General features: G+C 50.6%; 1 protein-coding gene across 2 annotated transcripts; it reads left to right on the forward strand.

Annotated features, from left to right (window-relative positions):
- Positions 1 to 2,438: 2,438 nt before the first annotated feature.
- ACADVL (acyl-CoA dehydrogenase very long chain) lies at positions 2,439 to 26,203 on the forward strand. 2 transcript variants are annotated; one of them, XM_084806707.1, is made up of 20 exons: positions 2,439 to 2,633; positions 2,864 to 2,942; positions 6,994 to 7,068; positions 7,948 to 8,020; positions 9,772 to 9,836; positions 10,086 to 10,220; positions 10,656 to 10,800; positions 11,932 to 12,061; positions 13,309 to 13,434; positions 13,966 to 14,164; positions 14,403 to 14,507; positions 15,312 to 15,398; positions 15,590 to 15,652; positions 18,095 to 18,196; positions 19,175 to 19,272; positions 20,650 to 20,722; positions 21,838 to 21,910; positions 23,288 to 23,360; positions 23,593 to 23,668; positions 25,289 to 26,203. In XM_084806707.1, the coding sequence occupies exons 1-20, from the start codon at positions 2,569 to 2,571 to the stop codon at positions 25,424 to 25,426; spliced, it is 1,980 nt and encodes a 659-aa protein (XP_084662833.1). In that variant the 5' UTR covers positions 2,439 to 2,568; the 3' UTR covers positions 25,427 to 26,203. The 2 variants fall into 2 exon arrangements, with proteins under 2 accessions (XP_084662833.1, XP_084662834.1); XM_084806708.1 differs by lacking the exon at positions 15,312 to 15,398.

Here is a 26,203-nt window from a genome sequence, read left to right on the forward strand (position 1 = left end):
CCCCATTATTGAACAGCCTTTACAGACAGGTTCATCTGATGCCACCTTTGCAGTCTTTAGTGCCAGATGGCTGCAGGCCTTTAAGTAATCCATATTTTATGGTCTGGTCCTCTTGTTTTAAATTTGTTTTAATTGTGGTGTGTTTTTGATACGTTTTTATCATATATATTGCATTTTAATTCCATTTGTTTTGTGAGCTGTCCAGAGAACCTGTGTTATGGGGTGGCTGTACAAAGTTAGTAAAGAAGTAAAATAAATGGGAAGACAACCATTCCAAGGGGTGCTGTTGGGCGTTTTGTTATCTTCTAGCCAACAAAGGAAGGCAACCCTGGGCATATTCCTCATTAGCAAAGAATCAGAAGCTGTCCCAGGCCTGATCCCCAGGCAGGGCTGGAAAAGCTCCTGCCTGAAACCCCAGGAGAGCTGCTGCCAGGCCTGGGCTAGATGGACCAAGGGCCTGGCTCAGCATAAGGCGGCTTCCTGTGTTCCTCTCATTTTGGCACGAAGTTTTTAAGCAGATTTTCACCAATGGGTTGCAGATGTATTAGTGTATTCTAGGTGGGGGTGTTCTGTGGGGTTTTTAGGCCCTGAGGGGTGTTCACTGGTAAAAGCATTCTTTGGGGATACCCCAAATTGGGAGGGGGGAGTTGAGGGGAAGCATATGGTGTGTGTGGGGGGGAGGATCTCACATCTTGCCTCTTTTTTGCCGCTCTCTCCATGACCTTGATAGGAAAATGTCTATAAAGAACTTGCCTCACAGTAAAAGGCATGTGTGATCATACCAGTCACCCAAACCATTAATATTTGTCTTTATAAACTGCTTACATCTGTAGATTTCAACAGTGTACATAAATCATGAGAATAGATAAACCACTGCATAGAACCAATAAACAATACATAAAATGTGAGGTTTTTCTGGACCACAAGTACCTAGACGCAACAGGCCTCCTGACTGGCAGTGTGGGACAGGCACTCTGCACATGGCCAGCGTCATCCTGTCCCATCACTGAGCCTTTGGCAAAAGCAGGTTGTCAGGGAGGGGGGCTGTTCAAGTGAAGATGTGTGGTGAACCCCTTATCAAGCCCCTTCTTTCCCTAATTTCTTCAGGCCTGGCTCTCGGTTCCTCTGGCCTGGATGCCCTTTGTTGAGACCACCTTACCTGTCTCCTTGGAAATCTGTACGAGGGCCAAGAAGCAACAGTAAGAACCGGACATGGAACAACCGATTGGTTCAAAATTGGGAAAGGAGTACGACAAGGCCGTATATTGTCACCCTGCTTATTTAACTTACGTGCAGAGTACATCATGAGAAACACCGGGTTGGATGAATCACAGGTCGGAATTAAGATTGCCGGGAGAATTATCAACAACCTCAGATACGCAGATGATACCACCCTAATGGCAGAAAGCGAAGAGGATCTCAAGAGCCTCTTGTTGAGGGTGAAAGTGGAGAGTGCAAAAGCTGGTTTGGAACTCAACATTAAAAAAAACTAAGATTGTGGCATTTGGCCCCATCATTTCCTGGCATATAGAAGGGGAAGAAATGGAAGCAGTGACAGATTTTATTTTCTTGGGCTCCAAGATCACCGCAGACGGTGACTGTAGCCATGAAATTAAAAGACGCTTGCTCCTTGGGAGGAAAGCTATGGCCAACCTAGACAGCATAGTAAGAAGCAGAGACATCACCTTGCCGACAAAGGTCCGTCTAATCAAAGCTATGGTTTTCCCAGTAGTAACGTATGGCTGTGAGAGCTGGACTATAAGGAAGGCTGAGCGCCGAAGAATTGATGCCTTCGAACTGTGGTGCTGGAGAAGACTCTGACGAGTCCCCTGGACTGCAAGGAGGTCAAATCCGTCCATCCTAAAGGAAATCAACTTTGCTCATTGACTGCTCATTGGAAGGACAGATACTGAAGCTGGAGCTCAAATATTTTGGCCACCTAATGCGAAGAGAAAAGTCACTGGAACAGACCCTGATGCTGGGAAAGACTGAAGGCAAAAGGAGAAGGGGACGGCAGAGGATGAGATGGCTGGATAGCATCACCGACGCAATGAATGTGGACTTGCGCACGCTCCGGGGGAGAGCGCAGGACGGGGAGGCCTGGCGTGCCATGGCCGTGGGGTCACGAAGAGTCGGACAGACTGAACGACTGAACAACAACGAGATTCCATTGGGGGGGGGCTGCCAGAGTGCACCCTCTGCACATGAGCAGGCGCCCCCTTGGCTAGGGCTTCAAAGCAGCCCGAGGAAATGAACGTGGGGGGGGGCGGGAGGCGCCCCCTCGCGCAGCCGCGCCCGGTCCGGCCCGGAGAAAGGAGCCGTGGGCCGCGGCCCGCCCTCCTCCGAGGCCTCTCCCCTGCGCAAAGGCGGGGCGGCCTGCGCGGAAAGCCACGCCCCCGGAAGCCCAGCTCCCGGCAGCCCAGCTCCCGGCACGCCCCGAGGGCGCCGGTGGCGCCGGGAGGGATCCGCCCCCTCCGGCGCGCGTGACGTGGCGGCGGCCGGGGGAAGCTTCCGAGCGGCTCCCGCGGGACCCACAGCGCCCCCACGCAGCGCCCCTCTTCCTCCAGCATGCTCGCTCTCCGGGTGCCCCCCCCGCTCTGCCGGGGCCTCCTGCGCGTGGGCGCCCCCCGAGGGTGAGTCCGGCCCCGGCGGCGAGCCGGGGGAACGGGAAGCTGGCGGGGCAGGGGGGGCGCGGGGCTGCGACGCCACGTGTGGCTGCGAGACCCGCCGGCCCCCGCGTCGGGCCCTGTCCTGGGGCGCTCGCGTCGCGAACGCGCAGGTGCCCAGCGCCCTGCCAGGGCGTCGCTGGTGCGGCCCCCGCCTCTTGACCGCCTTCGTCTTTTGCCCCTGTCTCCCCCGACAGGTCTGGAGGGGCCCCAGCGCTGACAGACCCTCCCGCGCAGCCTCTGGGAAGGAGGCCCTATGCCGCGCAGGTTGCCGAGGTACGGGACCACGGGGGGGGGGGGGTCTTCGGGGCGGGTGACCCGGTTCTCGGATTGCCTCCTTTTATTTCAGTGGTGCAATAATTAATCTCATTTATCCTGGCAGAAACTCTTTGGGGTTGCATTGGTGTTTGAATCTTACCGAGGGCGGGGGGAAGGGGAAGGGAAAGGGAATCGGGTTAGTTTACCCACGGATTAAAGGGGGTTTGAACTGAGTTTTCCCCAGTGTTGGACCTGGTCATCTGCCCACTAGACCACAGGTGTTCCCCCTCCTCTTTATGAGGGCTAGAAACGTGACTCTTTGTCAGCAGTTTGAAAGCCTGCATCAACCCTGTCGTGGTCTGCTAGATTTTGCTTCCGGGCATTCCCAACAATGCTTGCCCCTGTTCCTTCTCTAAATGCTTGCCCCTGTAAATGACATCCCACTCCGCCCCCCCCCCCCAAATACTGAACCAAAGGATCTGAATTTGTGGGCCCCTCTCCTTCTAGGTCTCCATTAGATCAGAAAGGCCAAAGGGTTCTTCCTTGTTCATACGGGCTGATGCGCAAACTGCTTCGAAAGTCTGAGCATATCCTTAAGTGTTCAGATGTGGCTGCACTAAATCCCCACCCCCACGACTCCACTTGCAGGCAACCATTGACTGATAACTGTCCCCGCTCCACCCCAGACAAAGCTGCCTTTTGAACTTGCTTTTACAAATGGCGGCTTCCCACCCCAGAAGCAGCTGGATGGCTCACTGTAAGAACTGCCCCCCCCCAGGCGCATGCTGTCACTTCTGCCTCATCAGTGCCCCCGTGCCTGCCAGCTGAGGCTTGCGCCTTCTGCGGTATTGTTATGCCCGGCACTCTCCAGGGGAAAGGTCATATTGTGCCAGATCGGGGAATATGTAGGGGAAAGGTGACAACAGGCAGCCTGCTACTGGGCTGGCTGAGAGTCCTTGCAAGCAAGAGCCACGCGGGAACTCTCGGAACAAAGTTCCCGGTCTCCGGCAGCCTAATGCCCTCCTAGAGAGGGCTGCCCGCCCCTTGCCAGAAACTTGGATTTCAGGCGTGTTGCACACCCACGGTCAGCCTCCCGCTGGCCAAGCTACCCAGGTGTCCTTGAGGTTATCAGGAAATTGGCTTGGGTCAGCCAAGCATCTTGTTTCCAACCATGCTCAGCCAGAGGCCTGCAGGAATGGAGGAAGCGGCCTTTTGCAAGGTCGGACGTTTTGGTCATCTAGCCCGGGCTGCCTGCTGACCCTTTGACAGCTGTTGCCCTATGTTGTCTTGGGCGAGGGCAGTTCGCATCTTAGTTGCGGATGTCTCGCCCCCTTTGAGAGCCATCCAAGATGGTGGCTGTTGCCACATCTCATGGCAATGAGTTCCCTAAGTGCATTGTTATGCCTGATGTGTTCCGTTGGGGGGGTGCACGAGAGAGGCCTGTGTTCAAATCCCTCTTCTGCCATAAAAGCCCAGTTTGGTGGTCTTGGGCAAATCACTTCAGACTGTCCTACTTCACTGGGTTGTCAAGAAGGAGCACAGTATCACCTGGTGTGGATTAGTTCATAGAATCATAGAATAGTAGGGTTGGAAGGGGCCTACAAGACCATCGAGTCCAACCCCCTGCTCAGTGCAGGAATCCAAGTCAGAGCATCCCTTACAGGTGGATGTCCAGCCTCGTCTTGAATGCCTCCAGTGTGGGAAAGCCCACCGCCTCCCTAGGGAATGGGTTCCATTGTCATATTGCTCTGACAGTCAGGAAGTTTCTCTTTGAGCTAGTTTGCTCATCAGGAGATCATGGGGCACTTTGTTGAAAGCTTTGCTGAAGTCGAGGGATATGATGTCCACAGCATTCCCACAGTCGACAAGGGAGGTTACTTGATCAAAAAATGAGATCAGATTCATCTGGCAGGACTTGTTCTTGACAAATCCATGTTGGCTTCGAGTAATCACTGCATTGTTTTCAAGGTGCTTCCAGATGGATTCCTTTATCATCTGCTCCAGAATTTTCCCAGGGATTGATGTCAGACTGACTGGTCTGTAGTTCCCAGGTTCCTCCTTTTTACCCTTTGTGAAGATAGGGACAGCGTTAGCCCTCCTCCAGTCATCTGGCACTTCCCCCGTCCTCCATGATTTCTCAAAGAGAATAGACAGCGGTTCTGAGAGCTCTTCTGCCAGTTCCTTTATTACTCTAGGGTGCAGCTCATCTGGCCCTGGAGATTTGAACTCATTCAAAGTAGTTAGGTGTTCCTTGACCATATGCCTGTCGATCTCAAGCTGCAATCCTGCCCCTTCAGCCTGCACTTCGCCTTTGCCAGGGGGGTCATAGACCCACTTTTGGGAGAAGACTGAGCCAAAGTAGGAATTGAGCACTTCTGCCTTTTCTTTGTCATCTGTTATCGTTTTGCCATCCTTATTTAATAGCTGAACCACCATTTCTTTCCTCTGCCTTTTACTATGCACGTAGCTGAAGAAAGCCTTTTTGTTGCTTTTAGCATCCCTCGCTAACCTCAGCTCGTTCTCAGCTTTAGCCTTCCTGACGCCATCCCTGCAATTCTGTGCTACCTGCCTGTACTCTTCCTTTGTTACATGGCCTTCTTTCCACTTCCTATATGTGCGCTTTTTTTTTTTTTTCAGGTCATCTCTAAACTTTTGGTGAAGCCACATTGGCTTCTTCTGTTGTCTTCCACCTTTTCTTCTTGTTGGAATTGTTTGTGATTGTGCCTTGAGAATTTCCTTTTTTAAAAACTCCCACCCATCTTGGACTACTTGTCTCATTAGAGTCGCTTGTCATGGGACCTTACTGATCATTGTTCTGAGTTTATTAAAATCGGCTTTCCTAAAATCCAGGGTACGTGTTTGACTACACTCAGCTTTTGCTTCCCTTAGAACCAAGAACTCAAGTGCAACATGGTCGCTTTCCCCCAGAGTTCCTGTAACTGCTACGTTATCCACTAAGTCATCTCTGTTGGTTAGGATCAAGTCAAGGATCGCCGATCCTCTGGTTCCTTCCTCTACTTTCTGTAGGAGGAAGTTATCCGCCACACAAGTCAGGAATTTCCTGGAGGGGCCATGTTTTGCAGAATTTGCAGTTCTCCCTTGAGGTGGCTGCTTGTATTTGCAAAGGGGGGCGCAATCTACACATGCAGCAGAATGAGATGATAGAGCGGACTGTACCATGTCAGAGTCCCTGTGGGGGGTACCATTTTTGAATGTTTTCTGACATATCAATCAGCACCTCTGCGAGAGATGTGCTAGCCCTGCTCATTCCTTTCTTTGTTGTTTTTCTACCTCTGGGATGTTATAGTTTACACAGCAGAGCACTTAAAAATGTGACCCTCTGCCTGCAGTCTGAAATAATACAGTCCAGTCTACCACTGCAGGACTCTACCACCTTGCGTGGATAGACTGGGTTTAAGTGATGGTAGTGAAAAGCCAAACCTTTCAGAGAGTTTAGGTCTGAGGGACAGAGTGAGGATTCTAATCTGGTTTTTGAGCCAACTGCTCAAAAGTCCATCTTGCACCATATGTGACTGTCAGACTGACATCTTTTATTTTGGAGTACAGCTGCTTTAATAGGCAGGCAACAGGCAGAAAATCAACTGGTGGCATTCAGCCTTCAGCATGGATATGCAGAAGCTTAGAAAGCTTTCCAAATTGATTTTCTACCCTATTGTGCAGCCATTAAAGGGAGACAAGAATAATTCTTATGCCCAAGGCAGAATATCCACATGGTGATTTAAAAAATGTAAATAAATAAATGAAATAACTGAAGATTTGCTGCCCTTTGGTGGTCCAACAGCATCTGCCACGGGGAGGTGGGGGGAGGGGGGCATCTTGTCATCCCCTGTCATGGTAGGGCTGGCCCTGGTTACAGGTGTAAGAGCCCTGCCAGAAGAACAGTTGGTCACCATCCAGGCCAGTCTCGGCCAAAGTCCTTCTGTCCTAAACCTGACTGGTCAGTGCTTTAAATAAGTAAATAATTTGTATGCCACTTTTCAGCCAAAAGACCACCAACACAGTATGCAAAAATAAAAATATAAAATAATATTCTGTCACCCTTTTGCAGGCCATACTGGAAAAATCGGGCACCAAATCAGATTCCGCTTCACAGACAGTGTCAGGAAAAAAGTCCTTAGCCGCAGTATGTGCTTCTTCTTTCTCCTTTTTTAGGGGGTGGGGGAGGGTACTTAGGGAATCACTCCTGGTCTCCTGTGTGGATTTTAGTAACAATAGATGAGTTTCTGGTTTGTCTTCTGGCTGAGGTGCAAGCCCTATCCTGTGGCGAGGGAATGTGCCATTGCATAATAGAGCAGGGGTGGGTCCAGATCTTCTGGACTCCAACTCCCAGAAGCCCCAGCCAGCATCGCCAGTGGTCAAGACTGCTGGGGGTTGAAGTCCAAAACATCTGGTGATCTACTCCCCCCCCCCCCGTAATAGAGGACGTGAATCATAGGAAAGTTCATGTATTGCCTTCTGAGCTCACACCCTTTCCATTGACTGATGTCATGGACTATTCAGTGATGTCATGGACTATTCAGAAGCAGTCTAAGTGCTTGGGGGACAATGGGGAAGCAAGGGCCCCAAATGTTTTGGGACCTAGCCACAATGGCCACTTCATCAGATGCATGAAGTGCTGCTACTCAGATCACTATGTCTTTTTTCCTTTTCTTTAAAGAAGAAAAGATTAGATTTATGTAATGTTCAGTTTTATTCTTCCCTGCCCCCCACCCCCCAAGCCCAGGGTGTTGCACCCACATGCCCACATGTGGGTTAACTCTGGAGTCAGTGTGGGAGGGGTGAACGGGTAAACATGGGAAGGGACTGTATACAGAGTCCGGCCCTTGGTCCATCTAGCCCCTTGTTGTCTGCCACACTGACTGGAAGCAAGGGCTCTCCAGGGTTTGGGGCTGGATTCTCTCCCAGCTCTACTTGGGGGTGGAACCTGGGACTTCTGCATGCCTTGCAGCGGTTCGACCTGCTGAGCTTTCAGCGGCCCGTTGTCATCTTCTCTTCCGTCCAGGAGTCAAAGTCATTTGCCGTTGGAATGTTCAAGGGGCAAATCAACATGGAGCAAGTCTTCCCTTATCCTTCAGGTAAAAAGGCAGCTGTCAGGGTGGAAACTGAGCCCATAGAACCCCAGAGCAGTTCTGATTCTGAGGAGGAACAGCAATCCGTGGGAGAGGAGCCCGCTCATCCCTCACAGGCACAGCAGCTGGCAGAGATTCCTCCTGCCAGCATTCCTGAGATAGTGACCCTGGCAGTGAGAGAGTGCAGGAGGGGGGCTTGCTAGATGCTTGACGCAGACGCAGGGAGCGGCGACAGATGGAGGGCGCGGAAAGGAGGCGCAGTGTTCGTTTGGCGCGCAAGCAAGGGTCACGTCCCGAGGACCCAAGGGAAAGAAGGAGGATCTCTCCCTAGCCCATAAGTTCAGGGTCTGCAAGTGATTCTCTTTCAAACGGGGACCAACTGCCTAACCCGGAGCATAGGCTACTCTGCTGTTCATTGCTTAGTCGCTGGTGATTAGCATCTGAAAGAGTCATTAAGTTGTCAAAGGATTAAAGCCTTGAAAAGAATCCTTTTGTCTGTGTCTTGAGTTGGCTATTGGAGTAGGCTGAAAGAGGCCTCTAGGGTGCTCCTGACAGCGGCCAAGGTGTACATGGGGCGGGGGGAATTTCCACACCTGCGAGAAACCCTAGTCAAGATTCCCTTTGTTTTCTGGGTTGTTGGTTGGCTCTAACTCCCATAGTTCCCATGAAGACTAGACTGTGTTTGGCCTAGCTCATCCATCCCCAGCCAGGTGCCCCCACCAGATGTGTTGGACTACAGTGCCTGAGAAGGGCATCATAGTCAACACATATGGAGGGGAGTGCCTTCTTGGGGAAGGATGACCTAGATAGACCAAAAAATGCTGCAGTCTTGCTTTCCTCCTCCGTAAAGGGGAGTATGTGGGTTCCCATGGTTTTTTGTTTTGTTATGTGTTAGGATTTTGGGCTGGGGGGGTGGAAAAGGCTAACCTCACGCTTAGACGACTGCAGTGTGCTCTGTGTGAGGCTGCCCTTGTGCCTGGTTCAGAAGTTGCAGCTAGTGTGGAGTGCAGCATCTAGGGTGCTCACTGGGACAACCAGCTAGCTGCCTATTAGCTGCTGAGCCATGTTGAAGGTTATGTTCTTGTCATACAAAGCCCTGAACAACTTGGGACCAGGATACCTGGCAGACCACCTTCCCACATATGTAGCCAGCTGACTGCTAAGGTCTTCAGAGGAGGCCCTGCTGGGCCTTCCACAACCAACGGAACGTCGCCATGTAACTTCTCCAAGGCGGGCCTTCCTGGTGGCAGCTCCTGCCCTCTGGAAAACCCTCCCTTGCACAGTTTGGGAGGCAGAAACCGGGGCAAGTTTCAAACGCCTCTGGAAAACACCCTTGTCCACCCAGGCGTGTAATTAACTGCAGTTAATCATTCTGCTTCATCTGACTGCTCTTTGTATTGCTCTATACTATTACTGCATTTGGAAATGTTTTTAATAATGGCTTTTAAATGTGGTTTTAATATTTATATGTGAACTGCTTCGGGATGTTATTCTCTTGAGTGATGTAGGAGTATGACACATAAATAAAAAATGGGCCCATTTACCTTCATCTGTGCCTCTTCATCACTTCCACCCTGCTTCCTGGGATGGTCTCACTTATTTGGTCTTGGCTGGAAAAAGTTTAGTTGGAAATGCAGAACTGAGACCAGCTCAACTCTGCTGTAGGGTGCATATTTGGGTGCTGAGAAGGGAAAGCAGCAATAGACGGTCCTGATACTACTGCTACCGCCCCACCCCCACCCCTTTTCTTGTTACAGCCCTAAGTGAAGAACAAGCCCAGACGTTGCAAGAACTGGTGGGTCCGGTCACTCGATTCTTTGAGGTGAGGTGTTCGAAGGACGACCCATTCTGGATGTGGGGAGAAAAACTGAGTGCAGGGAGGATGCACAATTGGGGTGGGGGGGTGGGCGGGCGTGACTAGTAGGAGACAATCTGATGGATATTTGCCAGAAATCCCTGCTGGGACATGGGGAAGATGGACACATGGTGCAGCATCGTGGGTGTGTTGGGAAATTATTCTTTCAACAGGGCACCCTCTTTTTTCCTCCCCTGCCTCTCTCCCTCCTGGCAGGAAGTAAACGACCCTGCTCAAAATGACATGTTGGAGCAAGTGGAGGAGAAAACAATGCAGGGCCTAAAAGAGCTCGGAGCTTTTGGCTTGCAAATCCCAGTTCACCTTGGAGGGCTGGGTCTCAGCAACACCCAGGTGAGGATCCAGCTCCTTGAAAGTTGGCATCCCCTTTTCCTCTCCCATCCCCTCTAGGAGGGACCCTAGGAAGTCATGAGCAGAAAGTGGTGGCTAGTAAGTATAAACTACAGACTGGCTTTGGGCATTTACCCGCGTCGCCTTTCTGCCCAGCCATTGGTTAAGTTGCTGTGATGTCATGGAATGTTCATAAGCATTTTAACCATCCAGGGTTGGGGTGACTTGATCATTTTTCCTCTCTGAAGAGGAAGGTGGAACTTTAAACCAAGGTATCTAGAGACAGGCTGGAATGATTCCACACTGAGGAAAAAACACTCTGCCCGTGTTTGGAGGCACTCTTCCTCTTCTCCTTACCAGAACTTGAAATGTTCCACTACTGATCCCCACATTGCTTCTCTTCCCTCCCTGCTGACACCCCCCACACACACTCTGCAGTATGCTCGACTGGTGGAAATCGTTGGCATGCATGACCTGGGAGTGGGCATCACCCTCGGAGCTCACCAGTCGATCGGTTTTAAGGGGATCCTCCTCTACGGCACCCAGGAGCAGAAGGAGAAGTATCTCCCCAAACTGGCCACAGGTACAGGGATACGGGCCCTGGGAAGGAGGGACCGTGAGGGGTGGAGGTGGCTCGGTGGGGGTGGCGGCAGTGACAGAAACGGTAGGGATAGGATGCCGATTTTAGCTCTTTGGTTTTAAAAATTGCAGTTTTAGATCTTGTACTGCTTCTGGATTTTACTTGGCTTATATTCCATTTCAAAGTTAAGGTTATTATATTATATTTTACTATTTTACTGTACTTTATGGTTTTAAGTTTTGTTTTGTGAACCGCCCAGATAGCGTTGGCTGATGGGAGGTATAGAAAAGCCATAAATAAATACATAAGTAAAATTAGGGTTTGGGAAGGGGAGGTGCACCCCTGAGCACAGCCCCCCCGTCACATGGCCGCCGCTTCCCAAGGTTCTGCCTCCCCTTCCTTTCCCCCTTCACATTGCAACATGTTAAACCCAGCAGCATCCTTAACAACCTGCTTCATGTCCCTTTCATCCAGGGGAAGGTGGGGCTGTGCTGCTTGGATCGCGTAGGCCAGGGGTACAAAACCTCTTTGATCCCGAGGGCCCAATTCCCTTTTGGAGAAGCTCTCAGGGCCGTGTTCCAGTGGTGGGCGGGGCCAAAGGCGGGTGGGGGGGCTAGAAATACCAGCCCATTTCAGGTTATAGCTCCTCCTGACAGTAACTAAACCTTGGGAGAGGTTTTTTGACCACTTTAGAAGGGGGGGAGAAACTACGCCAAATCCGGGAAACCACCAAAGGCCAGTAACCGTGGGCTGGGGGAAGGAAGTGGGGAAGGGGGCGTGGCCGCCTGGGGAATCCTGCAGGGCTGGATTTTGCCCCAGGTCTGAAGTTGTGTATCCCTTGTGTAGCCAGAGAAAATATTTGTTTTGCACAACTTGAAAAGTGCTCCAGGCCCTCTGGGAATGATGGTGATGTGTGTGTGTGCACGCACGCACGTGCGACTTCTCCATTTCCCCTGGCAAACGTCTTTTCACTGCTGCACCCTCCATCCAGTGGAGGCTGGTGGCGGAGTGCCATGGAGAGGTCCTGTAGAGTTCTGACCGAAACCCGGAGTGGACGCAGGGCCCCGCTGATGTCTGAGCCACCAGCCTCCCTGCCTCCGCCCTGTTGACCGCCATTCCGCCCTCCCCCGCCAGGTGAGACCATCGCCGCGTTCTGCCTGACGGAGCCCTCCAGCGGCTCAGATGCAGCCTCCATCCGGACTACTGCTGAGCTCAGCCCCTGCGGCACATACTACACTCTCAGCGGAGGCAAAATCTGGATCAGGTGAGGGGGAGAGCAGAAGGGGGTGCAGAGGCTGGGCCCCAGGATCCGCCACTCATCCTGTGGAAGTGTTTCCAGGAGCTGAGGTCTTCGAAAGAGCTTTGACCTCCAGCACGTCCTTTGGGAAGATGTACTGCCCCAGTCTTTTATTGTCTCTTGTATGCATTTTTATACCACCCTTTAGTCCTGTTCCCAAGGAGGTTTACCAAAAAAAAGAAGAAACAAGAGACAAATTCTGTAAAAATAACTGAAAATAAACTAAGTGCCACAAAAGTGTAAAAGCAGTATGAAAACAGTTGGCAGGATTACAATTGTACCTAAAAAGCTCAGGAAAATAGAAAGGGTCTTTGGTTGGTGCCGGAAGGAAGCAAGGAAGGTGCCAGGCAAACCTCTCTGGGGGAGAGTATTTCCTGCCTGGGGCCCACCCCCAAGAAGGCCCTTTCACTGGTAGTCACCAGCGTTGCCTCTGATAGTGGGGGCACTTGCAGGAGGCCCTCCACTGAAGATCTGGATGATTATGATGGTGGGAGGCACTCTTCACATGTTAAGAAGCAAACTGTGTGCCTGTATTTTTAACCCATAAGAATATTCCACATGCCTAAATTTCCCCTGCCTGCTTTTGTTCCAGACCTGCCCTAAATTTCTCAGTAGGACACGTCTGGTGCCTGGCTGTAACGGCTTGGGTTCCATGGCGGTGACACACTGCAGGCCTTCAGAGGTGCTCTGTAATAACGTCACATATACAATGAAAACAGGTTCTGGGGCTCCATTCAAGCCTTTGTGGAGGTGAACCCTATATTTTATTCCATTTTTAAACTGCCCAAGAACCGTAGTACTCCCTGGGGGAGGGAGAGGGGGCAGTATACAAATAAAATATGAGATAAAACAGCATAGATAAAAACCAGAATGAAACCAATGGCAGAGATAAATAACTGTGAATGATCTAAACGCACTAAAACTTCCTAAAATGCCTGGGGAAATAAAAATGTCTTCATCTGACAGTGAAAGGCCACAGCGTGGGCACCAGGCAAGCTTCTCTGGGAAGGGCATTTCACAGGTGGGAGGCACCACTGGAAAAGCTGTAGAACAGCAGAGCCACCTTGCGGGATTAGGCCAAAGGCCTCTAGCACTTAGTGGCCATGCAGATGCCCCAGAGAGAAGCTCGCCAGCAGGGCAGGAGGGCGGTCGCACCTGCAGTGCCATGCAGTCTTGAGTGGGGCTTCCCGGGCTGACCTAACAATCTCTTGCAGCAACGGTGGCCTTGCTGAGATATTTACGGTTTTTGCGAAAACACCGCTAAAGGATGAAGCAACCGGCCAAGTGAAGGACAAGATAACAGCCTTCATCGTGGAGAGATCTTTTGGTGGTGTCACACGGTGAGTAACATCGGAAGCTGACTTAGACCAGGCCGGACTCCTTCTCCATCCAGCCCAGTACTGCCTATGCTGACTGGTGGCGGATCTCCAGGGTCTGCGGCAGAGAAAGGCCTTTTTCCCATCACCTTGTACCTGGTCCTTTTAACTGGGCATGCCAGGGATTGAACTGGAGACCTCCTTGGTTTGGTTTGGTTTTCCTGTTCCCACCCCATCCCTTTTTCCTTTTGTGTCATGTCCTTTTATACTGTAAGCCTGCGGGCAGGGGTGGCCCTGTTTTCATTGCCTTGTCGCTCCAGGAGCCTTTTTGGCTGAGGAGTGGAATAAAAATGCTCTAAATTAATAAGGCAAGCAGGTATTCTGCCACTGAGCCATGGCAGCTCCCCCTGGAGCAGACAGGAGGGACGCTAGGGAGAAAAATGTTTGAGCAAAGGAGGCTGTTATTTGCGAGGGGCTGAGGAGCATCCTTTCAACAGCAGCCGTGTTGTGTCGGGTGTATTATGGGATATCTAACGTCTCCCTCCCCCACTCAAGTGGCCCCCCCGAGAAGAAGATGGGGATCAAGGCATCCAACACGGCAGAGGTTCACTTCGACGGGGTCCGTGTCCCGGCAGAGAACGTTCTGGGGAGCCCTGGTGCCGGGTTCAAGGTCGCCATGAATATCCTGAACAACGGGCGGTTTGGCATGGCTGCCGCAATGGCTGGCAGTATGCGTGGGGTCATTGGGAAAGCGGTGAGTGACGTCCGTGGATCTCCCGGTGCGCGACTTCAGCAGTGGCGCCTGCATCGGACAGATCCGTTTCGTCTCTTCTCTGTTCCCTCCTCAATGCCTCCTCTACGTTCCCTCCTCAATGCTTCCTCTCCTGTCCTTGGCCCTGTTCCTGCCGCACCCTGATGGCCTTTGTGGCCCCAGCCTGATGGCCTTTGTGGCCCCAGCCTCATCCTCTTATTTTTCCCCTTCCTCCCCGAAGGTGGGCCATGCTGCCAACAGGACCCAATTTGGAGATAAAATCCATAATTTCGGAGTGATCCAGGAGAAGCTGGCCCAGATGGCGTTGCTGCAGTATGTGACAGAGGTGAGGAAGAGCAAAAAGAGGGAGTGCGGTCGTGCGCAAACCTCTGCCAGGTGCCAAAGCACCACAGCCCCAGCGAATCCTGTCCCACTGCCCTGCCGTCACCTGCACATTTTCAAGCCTGCCTTCACGGCCATAAGGACTAGGGTCTTGCTTTTTTCTTTTCTTTTAAATGGAAACTGAAATTAACAGGAAGCACCCAAACCCTACAACTTGAACAGAAAACTATGGCAGACCCTGGAGCACGGGTGTAGTTTATGAGTGCTGTAGGATGTGGTCCTGGCCAACCTGCGGACGCATGTCCTGCAGTGCTCTAAAAATCAAAGTATAAATGAGTGGAAAACTACAAGTGTCTGCAAATGTCAGTAGAAATATTGACCCCCTGCCCCACTGCTTACACGCAACCTCTGAATATGAAACCCATCATTTTATAGTAATCCTGTAATATAAACGTACACGGTTGCAGCGTACAGTCGAACGCCAGTGATTCAAGAAGACGTAGAGATTGTATGTAAACAATGAAGTACGTTTCTCTTGATATTTTCAGACTCTTGTGGCTTTCCTCTCATTTGCATTTCCATGTTATGCATCTTTCTTCTCTGGCTTGTTGTGTTGTCTGTAATGATCTAAACCAGCCATGCCCAACCTGTCGCCCTCCAGATGTGTTGGGCTACAACTTCCAGCATCCCTCAGCCAGCACTGTTGTAGCCCAACACATCTGGAGGGTGACAGGTTGGGAACAGCTGATTTAAACCTTTCAAGTGGTCATGAAACTCAGCTGCACCTCGGCCCTTTTTCTGTCCGCAGTCCATGGCATACATGATCAGTGGAAACATGGATCAGGGGGCGTCTGACTTCCAGATCGAGGCAGCCATCAGCAAAATCTTTGGCTCGGTGAGGACAAGGCAGGGAGGGGACGCTGACTTGTCATGGGTCACCTGTTTAATGGCAGTCCTGCTTTAATGCGCAAAGTCTTTCCCTTGCTATCTCATTCACTCTTGAAGGGGTGCCTCAAGGTGCGCCCATTTTGCAGATTGGCAAGAATGAGTCACTTGCGTTTTTCTTCCCCCTTTTGTGTTGCTCAGGAAGCTGCATGGACCGTCACGGATGAATGCATCCAGATCATGGGCGGAATGGGGTTCATGAAGGTGAGTAAACTGGGAAAAGTCTTTTTCTCCAACAGCCTGCTCCCCCCGCCCCATTGTGATCAGCAGTAGATCTTCATAGTTGCACATCTCTTCATTTCTTAAAGGAAAGATATCTGAGATTGAATTTCAGCCCAGAAGCACCCACCCCTCAAAAAATAGATGCACAGAGATGGGCTATGATTACCTGGTAAAGAAGGAAAGACATTCTGTACATGCTCAGAGATGCTTGATTATGAATTCACATTGTCCAGGGCTCAGGGTCACCTCCACCCTTGGTACTGAAAACAGATTTTGGGGTTAAACTGCAGGCAGTCCCAGACTCCACCCACCTTAACTCCTTTTCCCCCTCCACTTAGAATCATAGAATAGTAGGGTTCGAAGGGGCCTCTAAGACCATTGAGTCCAACCCCCTGCGCAATGCTGGAATCCAAGTCAAAGCATCCCTGATAGATGGCTGTCCAGCCTCGTCTTGAATGCCTCCAGTGTGGGAGAGCCCACCACTTCCCTAGGGAATCAGTTCCATTGTCGTGTTGCTCTAACAGGAAGTTTTTGCTGGTGTTCAGACGGAATCTGGTTTCCTGTACCTTGAGCCCATTATTCCATGTCCTGCACTCTGGGATGATCCAGAAGAGATCCTGGCCTTCATCTATGGGACAACCTTTCAAGTACTTGAAGAGCGCTATCATATCTCCCCTCAGTCTTCTCTTCTCAAGGCTAAACATGCCCAGTTCTTTCAGTTTCTCCTCATAGGGCTTTGTTTCCAGTCCCCTGATCATCTTTGTTGCCCTCCTCTGAACCCTCTCCAGTTTGTCTGCATCCTTCTTAAAGTGTGGTGCCCAGAACTGGACACAGTACTCCAGATGAGGCCTAACCAGTGCTGAGTAGAGGGGAACTAGTACTTCCCGGGATTTGGAAGCGATGCTTCTATTAATGCAGCCCAAAATAACATTTGCCTTTTTGCAGCAACATCACATTGTTGGCTCATATTCAGCTTGTGATCTACCACAATTCCAAGATCCTTCTCACTTGTAGTATTGTTGAGCCAAGGATCTTGTCACTGTGCATTTGGTTTCTTTTTCCTAGGTGCAGAATTTGGCATTTATCCCTATTAAATGTCATTCTGTTGTTTTCTGCCCAGCGTTCCAGCCTATCAAGATCACTTTGAATTCTGTTTCTGTCTTCCAAAGTGTTAGCTATCCCGCCCAGTTTTGTGTCATCTGCACATTTGATCAGCATTCCCTGCACCCCCTCATCCAAGTCATTAGTAAAAATGTTGAAGAGCACTGGGCCCAGGACTGAGCCCTGCGGTACCCCACTCATTACTTCTCCCCAGTTGGAGAAGATCCCATTGATAAGCACTCTTTGAGTCCAATTCTGTAGCCAACACTGGATCCATCTGATCGTTATTTCATCTAGCCCACTTTGAGCTAATTTGCTCATCAGGATATCATGGCCTTTAGAATTTCCTTTTTTAAAAGCTCCCACCCATCTTGGACTCCTTTTCTCATTAGAATTGCTTGCCATGGGACCTTACTTATCATTGTTCTGAGTTTATTAAAATTGGCTTTCCTAAAATCCAGGTTATGTGTTTGGCTACACTCGGCTTTTGCTTCCTTTAGAACCAAGAACTCAAGTATAGCATGGTCGCTTTCCCCCTGAGTTCCTGTAACTGCTACTTTATCCACTAAGTCATCTCTGTTGGTTAGGATCAAGTCAGGGATAGCCGAACCTCTAGTTCCTTCCTCCACTTTCTGTAGGAGGAAGTTATCCACCACCCAAGTCAGAAATTTCCTGGAGGGGCCATGTTTTGCAGAATTTGTCTCCCAACAAATATTGGGGACATTGAAGTCCCCCATTACTACTACATCCTGCTTCCTTGAAACCTTGGCAATTTGCTTTTCAGATGTTTCATCCTCTTCTTCTCCTTGATTGGGTGGCCGGTAGTAGACTCTGGCCACCAGGTTCCTTTTATTCTTTGCTCCATTTATTTTGACCCAGATGCACTCGATGGGGCTACCAAGCTCATCCTCCTGTATTTCTGTGCAGAGATATTTTTAACATACAGTGCAACCTCACCTCCCTTTCTGTTCCTCCTGTTCTTTTTGAACAAGTTATATCCTTCAATTGCTGTATTCCAGTCATGAGAGTCATCCCACCAAGTCTCAGTTACACCTACCAAGTCGTAATTTCCCTCCTGTATTAAGAGTTCAAGTTCATTCTCTTTGTTTCCCATACTCTGGGCATTAGTATATAGACATCGAAGACCATGTGCTTCATGTTCTGGCTTTCTTCCCACATGTTTTTCAAGACTATGATTGGGTGCTGTTAGAGCTGATCTCTCTGTTGTAGAGCATGAGACTTGGTCCAACTTTACGTCTCCCTCCCCTGTAGGTTTCAGTTTAAAGCTTTTCTCTCTGTTTCCACTCAACTCCTCGACTACAGGACGCTGGAGTAGAGCGTGTGTTGCGTGACTTACGGGTATTCCGGATCTTTGAGGGAACCAACGATATTTTGCGGCTGTTCGTCGCGCTGAATGGATTTCAGGTTGGTTGTGGCAGGAGGGACTGGAAAAGGGGGGTTGGCAGGGGAGGAGGTGTCAGAATTTGGGGAGGGAAGGAGAAAAGTATGTAGGAGTCTGGGGTGGGGGAAAAGGGGTGGAGGAAGCCCTTCGTACTTGGGTAGAGGGAGTGGTGATCCCCAGAGGGAAGGGGATCACCCTAAGAACGTACGAAAAGCCAGGCTGGGTTGGCCCAAAGAGCTGTGTGCTGCAGCATCCTGTTTTCCCCAGTGCCAACCAGGTGCCTCTTGGGAAGCAAAAAAGCAAAGTCTAAACACAACAGCCCTCTCCCATGGTTGTTTGTTTACTGTTTTTAAGACATATACCCTCCCTTTCTTTACAAAATAAACCTTCTTCCCCAACCTGGGGCCCTCCAGATGTGTTGTATTGCAACTCCCATCATCCCCAGCCAGCATGACAAATGGCCATGCTGGCTGGGGATGATGGGAGTTACAATCCAACACATCTGGAGGGCCCAGGTTGGGGAAGGCTGAAAGAAACTCGAAAGCGGATTCCCAAAAAGTGTATCAAAGCAAGGAGTTGGATCCGGATATGGTCATACTGAGAGAAGACGCCTGAAATCAATGGGCCGTTGGCCATGCTGGCTGGGGATTATGGGAATTGTAGTCCTACACATCTAGAAGGTAATGGGTTGCGGAAGGCTGCCTTAGTTTATGCTTTTCCTACCCTTCAAAACACTCAAGCACATTAGCTTCCTCTCCACCCCACACGCGAGGGCCAATTCAAAACATGCGGCAAGGGCAGGTGGGTTTCAGACCTCCCTGGAATGGTGTGTTTGAGCAATCCTGATGTGAAAAGCCAGCAGTTCGTTGCGGTGGCCCGCTGAAAGCCCTTCTTGCTAGCTTTCTAGAGTCATCAAAGCTGAAGGTGTCAGCTGGCATCTACCTAGTAATTGCGCGTGCACATGCACACCCAGCTGATCCCTCCTCTCCTCCTCACCCCAGAATGCAGGAAATCAGCTCCGTGGCTTGCAACAGGCTGTCAAGAACCCCCTCGGGAACGCTGGGCTCTTGGTCAGTGAAGTCGGGAAGCGAGTGCGCAGGTACGAGCCCCCCCCCCCCCCCCCCGGGGTGGGTGGCTAAAGAGAGCGCAGGATTATTACATCTGTTTTGTCCATTGATGATTTCCAGACAAATTCCACATCTCTAGGTGCTGGAATGTTGTTGATCTTATATTTCCTGGAATTTTAGAGGAGAGCTGACAACAGTTGAAGGGCTTCAGTTTTATGTTGTGCTTGAGATGTCTTTGGAGGGAGGCAGGGGTTTCCTTCGACCTCCGCCCCGCCCCCCGCACTCTTTGGCTTTCTGGACTGGACCAAAGTGGGTCCGTCTCATCCACATTTTGTTTGCTTCAGTGGCCAACCAGGTGGTTGTAGGAAGCCCGCAAGCAAATGAGCCCTACGTACAAACTCCTCTTGCCTGTACTTAGAGTGGAGATGGGGGAGAAACTTGTTTTGTTCATATTTTAGTGCAAGCTTACCTCATTTCGCACTTTCGAACCACTGTGAGAACCAAAACTCAAGCTATATTTCGAAATTCACACACTTCCGAATTTTTCAGTGAAGTTCTCCAGTTAGAAATTGCATACAAAAATGTGTACATTAGAGAAAATAATGTCCAAATATGCATTATGTTAGGAAAAACTGATTGCAAAAAATGTGTGTATTAGGCAGAAATGCAGACAAAAATGCACGTATTATAAGAAATGTGCACAAAAATACTTAAGAATTTTCATGCAGGCATTAGAAAAATTCTCAAAGTTTGGGATGAACTGAACGTAAGACTGGAGAAATGCTCAATGTTCGAGATGAACCAAACTTAAGATTGCAAAAATGAGAAGCTAAGAGAAACCAAAATGTAAAGATTCGTCCATCCTTAACTTGAAGATATACTGCCTCTGAAAACAGAGGGTCCATACTTACCTCCAACACTAATAGACCACTTCTTTTGCCAGTGAATCTGTGTAATGCTCTTTCAAAGCCCTCTGGACTTGTGCCCATTCTTCCACCTTGTGGCAGGGAGTCCCAGAAGTCAATTGTGTGTGTTGCTTGACAACATGTTCTTTGAAATTGTCCCTTTTTAAATAGTTCTATTCACTTTTGCTAGATGATCTTGAGTTCCAATAGAAGAAAAGTGAATAATTCCTTTCTCCATATCTTTTCACATAATTCCTGACTTTGCAAACCTTTTTGAGTTATCTGTTTGGTTTTGTCTTTTTCTTTTCTTTTTTTTAAGGCCCAATTTTGGGAGCATTTTCTTTGATGCTCCATCTCGCCTGATAATTTTTTCTAGGGCACTGTTTTGTACATTTTTCTCGCGCTAGAACCAGTGACTCCAGTTCCAGCAAGGGTTGGGGTGCTGCACTAATGGGAGCCCGATTGCAGGGCCCCTTCATGCCCTCTTTTCTGCCCCCCTGCCAGGAAGGCCGGTTTTGGAACGGGGATCACGCTGAAGCCTTTTGTGCACCCAAGCCTGAATTCGAGCGGCGAACAGGTAAGTATGCCTGGCAGAACGTCAGAAGCACTGATTTTGTGAGCTGCTTTGGGCTTCCTTTTTGGAGGGAAAAACTGAAAATGGAAAGCAAAGCTGGGGGGTACTTTTCCCCCTTGCCAACCTGTGAATTCTAAGATTTCTCTCCATGAAATCAGAGGAACATCAGAGGCTGCCTTACATGAGGTTAAATTATTTGTCCGTCTAGATCACTCTACCCCCACCTGGCACCCTCCAGATGTGTTGGATTACAACTCCAATCACCACCAGCGGGTGTGCTGGCTGGGGATGATGGGAGTTGTAATCCAACAAATCTAGAGGGCACCAAATGGGGGAAGACTAATCTAACAGTATTCGCTGCTCTAGCAGGTAGCAGCTTTTCCTTACCCACTACTTCTCTGCTAAAACTAAAGGCACAATCATTTGCATGTTCAGACAGAAAAAAGGCCTACAATCCCAGCATGCCCTAGCCAGCATGGCTGGCTGGGGCATGCTGGGAGTTGTAGGCTTTTTTTTTCTGTCTAAATATGCAAACGATTGCGCCCTACGTTAATGCATTTTGTTGCATCTGTTGAAGATATTTTTATATGGCTTTTCTGATCTGCAGGGGTCCACAAAGCAGCTTATGAAATATTTTTTAAAAAGTAGTTATGGATGACTTAATGGATCTTCTCCTATTTTGGGAAGTGTTGTATTGGTAACTTTTCTTCAAGGGAAGGGGGTTCTATAGGGGAACTTCCGCCACACCTCTGGGTCCCAGTGCAGAAAAAACGGGGTGTGGCACCAAAGTCTGACACATCTGGGGGCACCAGGCTGAGGAAGACATTGTGGGAAAGGCACAAGCATCTTCCCTGTTTTGTGTAAGGCTGCATTCAAATTTAGCAGTTCTTTATTTCCAGTCCACAATCTATAAAAAACAAACAATTCAGGCACCAAAAAGCTCGAGCTGAAGTGAAAGCGTCTCAGTTCTATCAGTACGGCATTCCGTTATTGAATGTAGCTGTGTGTGCGCGCATTCCGATTTTGATCTGGATGTGAGGTGTGGCGGGGGGCGCGGGATTGAGAGAGTCCCTACGGCCCTTTCCCCCTCTGTCTTGCCATCCCTGCCTCCTTTGTAGGCTGTCCGGGCGATCGATCTTTTTGCAGGCGTGGTGGAGGAGCAGCTTCTGAAGTACGGCAAGAAGATAATCGGTGAGTCGCTCCTCAACGCAGCCGCCAGCCACACGGCCGAGGTTCGTGGGCGAGCCGCGGTTGAGTTTTCCTCCTTCGTCCCGGTGAATCCAGGGCGGGCAGCTTGTGGCCCTCCAGACGTTTTGGCTCACAGCTCCCATCCTCCCTCACCCCTGGCAATGCTGGCAAGGGCTGATGGGAGTTGTAGGTCAGAACATCTGGAGGGTCACCAGTTGCCCACCCTGCATTCGCTGGAGCCATGAGGAGATGAGCAGCCCACCCCAGGACTTGAAGGACGGGGGGGGGGGGGCGTGGAGGGCTCCCAGTCCCTTTTTGTGGTGGGCTCCTTGGCTACTGTGGTGGTTTCGTTTTTTAAGAAGACTGGGGCAGGGCACACAGTTTGGCTGAAATGCAGGGGGGCAGGGGCGAAGCTCGTCGGTCCGTCGGGAGCCCTCTGCTTCTACCTGCATTCTGGATCCAAACCGCTGAACTCTGGGTCCTGAACCCGAGGAGAAGGAAATGGCTTTTACGGCTCCGACGAGCGCGTCTTGGGCTGCTCCCCTCGGTGGGGTGGGGTCTGGGAGATTCCACTGCTGAGATGGGGCCCCTGGGTGCAGACCCAAAGGGGTCGATCTCGAGAGAGGCTTTCCTAATGAAACTTGGCGGTTGTCATGGGGAGGAAGTGGTGGTATCCCTCCCCCTAAGGAGACTTGCTGTGAGTCTGCATCCACCCCCCACTCCCCAAATGTCCTGCACTGTACTTTGTACACCTCCGTTTACCTGGCGCCCTCTGGATGTGTTGGACTGCAACTCTCTTGCACCCAGCCAGCATGATAGGAGTTGTAGTCCAACACAACTGGAGGGCACCAGGTCGGGGAAGGCTGATTTACACACTGCTCTGAAAGACATGGAAAGAAAGGGTGGTTGTTTATTTATTTATTTTTTTTATTTCATTTATATCCCGCCTGTTTTCCTCTTTAAGGAGCCCAAGACAGCGTACATAACCTTCTTCCTCTCCATTTTATCCTCACAACAACAACCCGGTGGGGTGGGGTGGGCTGAGAGTCTGTGACTGGCCCAAAGTCACCCAGTGAGCTTCCATGGCCGAGTGGAGACTAGAACCCGGATCTCCGGACTCCCAGTCCAACACTCCCGCCACTGCACCACACTGGCTGGCCATGCTGCCTAAATTCAGGACCCGTGCTCAATGCCAGCATACCTCGGATTACCAAACTGTACCTTGGTCGGCAGCATCTTAAAAGCACCTAGCCGACCATGGCTGGAAACAGGATGCTAGACAAGGGCCCCGCCTGCCTCCATCCACGCCTCCGTGCCTTCCTGCTGTAACTCTTGCTTGCGTGTCTTCCCCCTCCCACCTCTCCCCGCCCCCGATCCCAGATGAACAACTTGTGTTGAAGCGCATCGCTGACAGCGCAATCGATTTGTACGCCATGGTAGTGGTTCTCTCCAGGTGAGCCCCCCGTGCCCCTGCTCCCATCCAGCTCCATAGCAAACATCTGTCTGTGTTTGATAACGGAGTTAAACACGGGGAGGGAGGGGTGGTGGGTGGGGAGGGGAGGGGAGACGCCCCTTTTGGCTGATGTGGGCCATTTCAAGGGACAGCCTTGAAAGTCTCCCCGTCCCTCAAAAGGAATTCTTTTCCCTTTCTGAGGCTCTCTTCCTGTTTTCTCTGTTGCTGACAGAGCATCCCGGTCCCTGGAGCATGGACAGCCCACGGCCCAGCATGAGAAAATGCTTTGTGACACGTGGTGTGTTGAGGTGAGCCTTCTGTTGGTTTGTTTATTCCAGGGGTGCCAAACCTCCTTCAGCCGAGGGCCAAATTCAGTTTTGGAGAACGGCTGATGTGGAGAAAGTGGAGAGGAAGACAATTTTCTCCCTCTCAGAATCCTAGAACCCAACGGGGTCCTCCCGTGAAGCTGACTGGCGGGAGATTCAGGACGGATCAAAGGCAGGACTTCTCCACACAGTGCGGGGTCAGGCTGTGGAATTCACTTCTACGAGACGTAGCGATGGCCACCAGCTTGGATGGCTTGACAAGGCGACTGACACATTCCTGGGGGAGAAGGCTGTCCAGGGCAACTAGTCCTGACGGCTCTGTGCTCCCTCCATTATCAGAGGCAGCGAGCCCGTGTAGACCAGTGGCTGGGGAACACGGGCAGAAAGGTGTTGTCACACTCATCCCCTGCTTGTGGGGCAGCTGGTTGGCCTCTGCGTGAACAGAATGCGGGACTGGATGGACCCTGGGTCTGATGCAGCTATAGGGTTCTTCTTGTTTTCTTATGGGGCCGCATTCCAGGGGTGGGCCGAAGGCAAAAAAGGCGCAACCAAAATGCCCGTGTCTTTGAGCTTCAAACTCTCGCTGCCACTAACTAGGGGCTTCGGAGAGGCATTTTGACCTTCAGAATGGAGGAGAACCATGCAAAAGCTGGGAAACCACAGAACGGTTGGCCAGGGAAGGGGTGGAGCCATTGGGAGAACCCCGGAGGGCTGGATTGGGATGCCAGGCAGGCCAGATGTGGCCCGCGGGCTTGAGGTTCTGCATCCCTACCCTAAAAAAAGTGTCTGCCATAAACACACCCCTGCAGCCGCTCAGCCCCTTTCCTGCAGCCTTGCAGATGGCCCCGCAACATAAACCCTGGGCCTGTCGACACTGCAAATCCCAGACTCCCCAGTTTTTCCAGTTGCCTGAACTCCTTTCAATGACCTGCAGCCCAATAGGCATTTTTCCTCTATGTGGAAGCTCAGAAACATTGGCACAGGACAATTCCAGGGCCTCTTTATATCAGCCTCTACCATGTTGGCTGGCGGATTATGGGAGTTGTAGTCCAACCCTTCTGGAGGGCCCAGGTTGAGGAAGCCTGGGATAAGGCATTGTGTTTGGGTGGAGTTCAGGCCCCTTTTCAGGAAACAAAAAAAGCAAACAAGCTTCTAGTTCTCATGGATGTTGGAACAAACTTTAAAGCATACACACACGTTCCTTTCCAAAAAATGTCAAGAGACAGAAGGGGAGGGAGGATGACAGGGAAGTCTTGCGGGGAGGCGATTTCATGATCTACATGATAGGATGTTTTAAGGGAAACTTAAAATTAAGTAGACTTCCCTTCCCCAGAAGCAAAATAAATCATGAAAGAATAACAGTTGGCTCAGGAGCGCAATTTCCGCGCATCCTGAACGTCAGCAGGGAGAGTGTTCCCACCACCATGGTCAACTCTGCCATTTCGAATACCTCTTCTCCTCTCTGTCTTGCGCCCTGCCTTCCTTCCTTCCCCCACCCCCAGTTTGGTAAATTTACTTTGACGGGTCAGGCTGACTTGGTGTTCTGTCTTGGGACTCTCCCCCCCCCCCCCATGCTTCATCTCATACTCTTCTTTTGCTCAGGCATACGACCGCATCGCCCAAAACCTGATGTCCCTTCGATCCGACACCACGCGGCAGTTTTTCAAGAACCTCCGGGGCATCTCCAGAGCGCTGGTGGAGAACGAGGGGGTGGTGTCCCCCAACCCTCTTGGCATCTGAGACACGCACCCCCCAGCACAGCGGGTGTTGCTGCGTTCTTCCCTTTGCACACCCCTCTCCTCCTCCTCCTCTTCCTCCCGCTGATACCATGATTTGGCCTGCTGATTTGCGGGGGGGGGGGGGGGGGATGTGAACTGTTCCTAGCTTGCTCCTGGAAGGCTGGTAGCACTTTCGGAGAAAGATACCGCTTTGTTATGTAAATGCCTTAATGCACCCCCTTAAAGGGTGGGGAGTGGAGTAGACACAGGCATATTACAAGCCATAGTTGCAGCATTAAATTTGGTTCTGTGTCTGGCTTCTTTTCTGAGGGGGGCAATTCTCCCCTAGAGATGCACACCTTGAACTTGGCTTCCCTGACTCCCTCGGCGCTCCATTATCATAAATTTTGAGACAACAGAATTATCTGAGTTCTAAAACTGGACCCAGCTCCTCAATCTAACCACCTGCTTGTTAATGTTGATTCACAAGCCATTTGGGTTGGAAACTTTAGCCATGAAATCATTTACATGTCTCAAGTTCTGTGGTTCCAGTTGTTGTGTTTTCTGTGAATAAGTACTAAATTACCTTGACAGTTGTCTGGAGTGAAGATGGAGAGCAGCTGATGCGTTCAGGGAAGTTGTCTACTGTAATGCAAGTGTTGGTTTAAAAATGGTCACCGCCACGTGCAGGAAATTAGAGGGTGTGGAGGTAGCACACCAGAGAATGGAGCATGGCTTCTAATACCCAGCCCGCAAGACTTTAAAAAAAAAAAAAAAGAGCACAAGTTTCTAGCTCTCA

The sequence above is a fragment of the Heloderma suspectum genome, chromosome 6 (genome assembly GCF_057233095.1).
Source record: "Heloderma suspectum isolate Gila_16-S chromosome 6, 16-S_ref, whole genome shotgun sequence".
Classification (NCBI taxonomy): Eukaryota; Metazoa; Chordata; class Lepidosauria; order Squamata; family Helodermatidae; genus Heloderma; species Heloderma suspectum.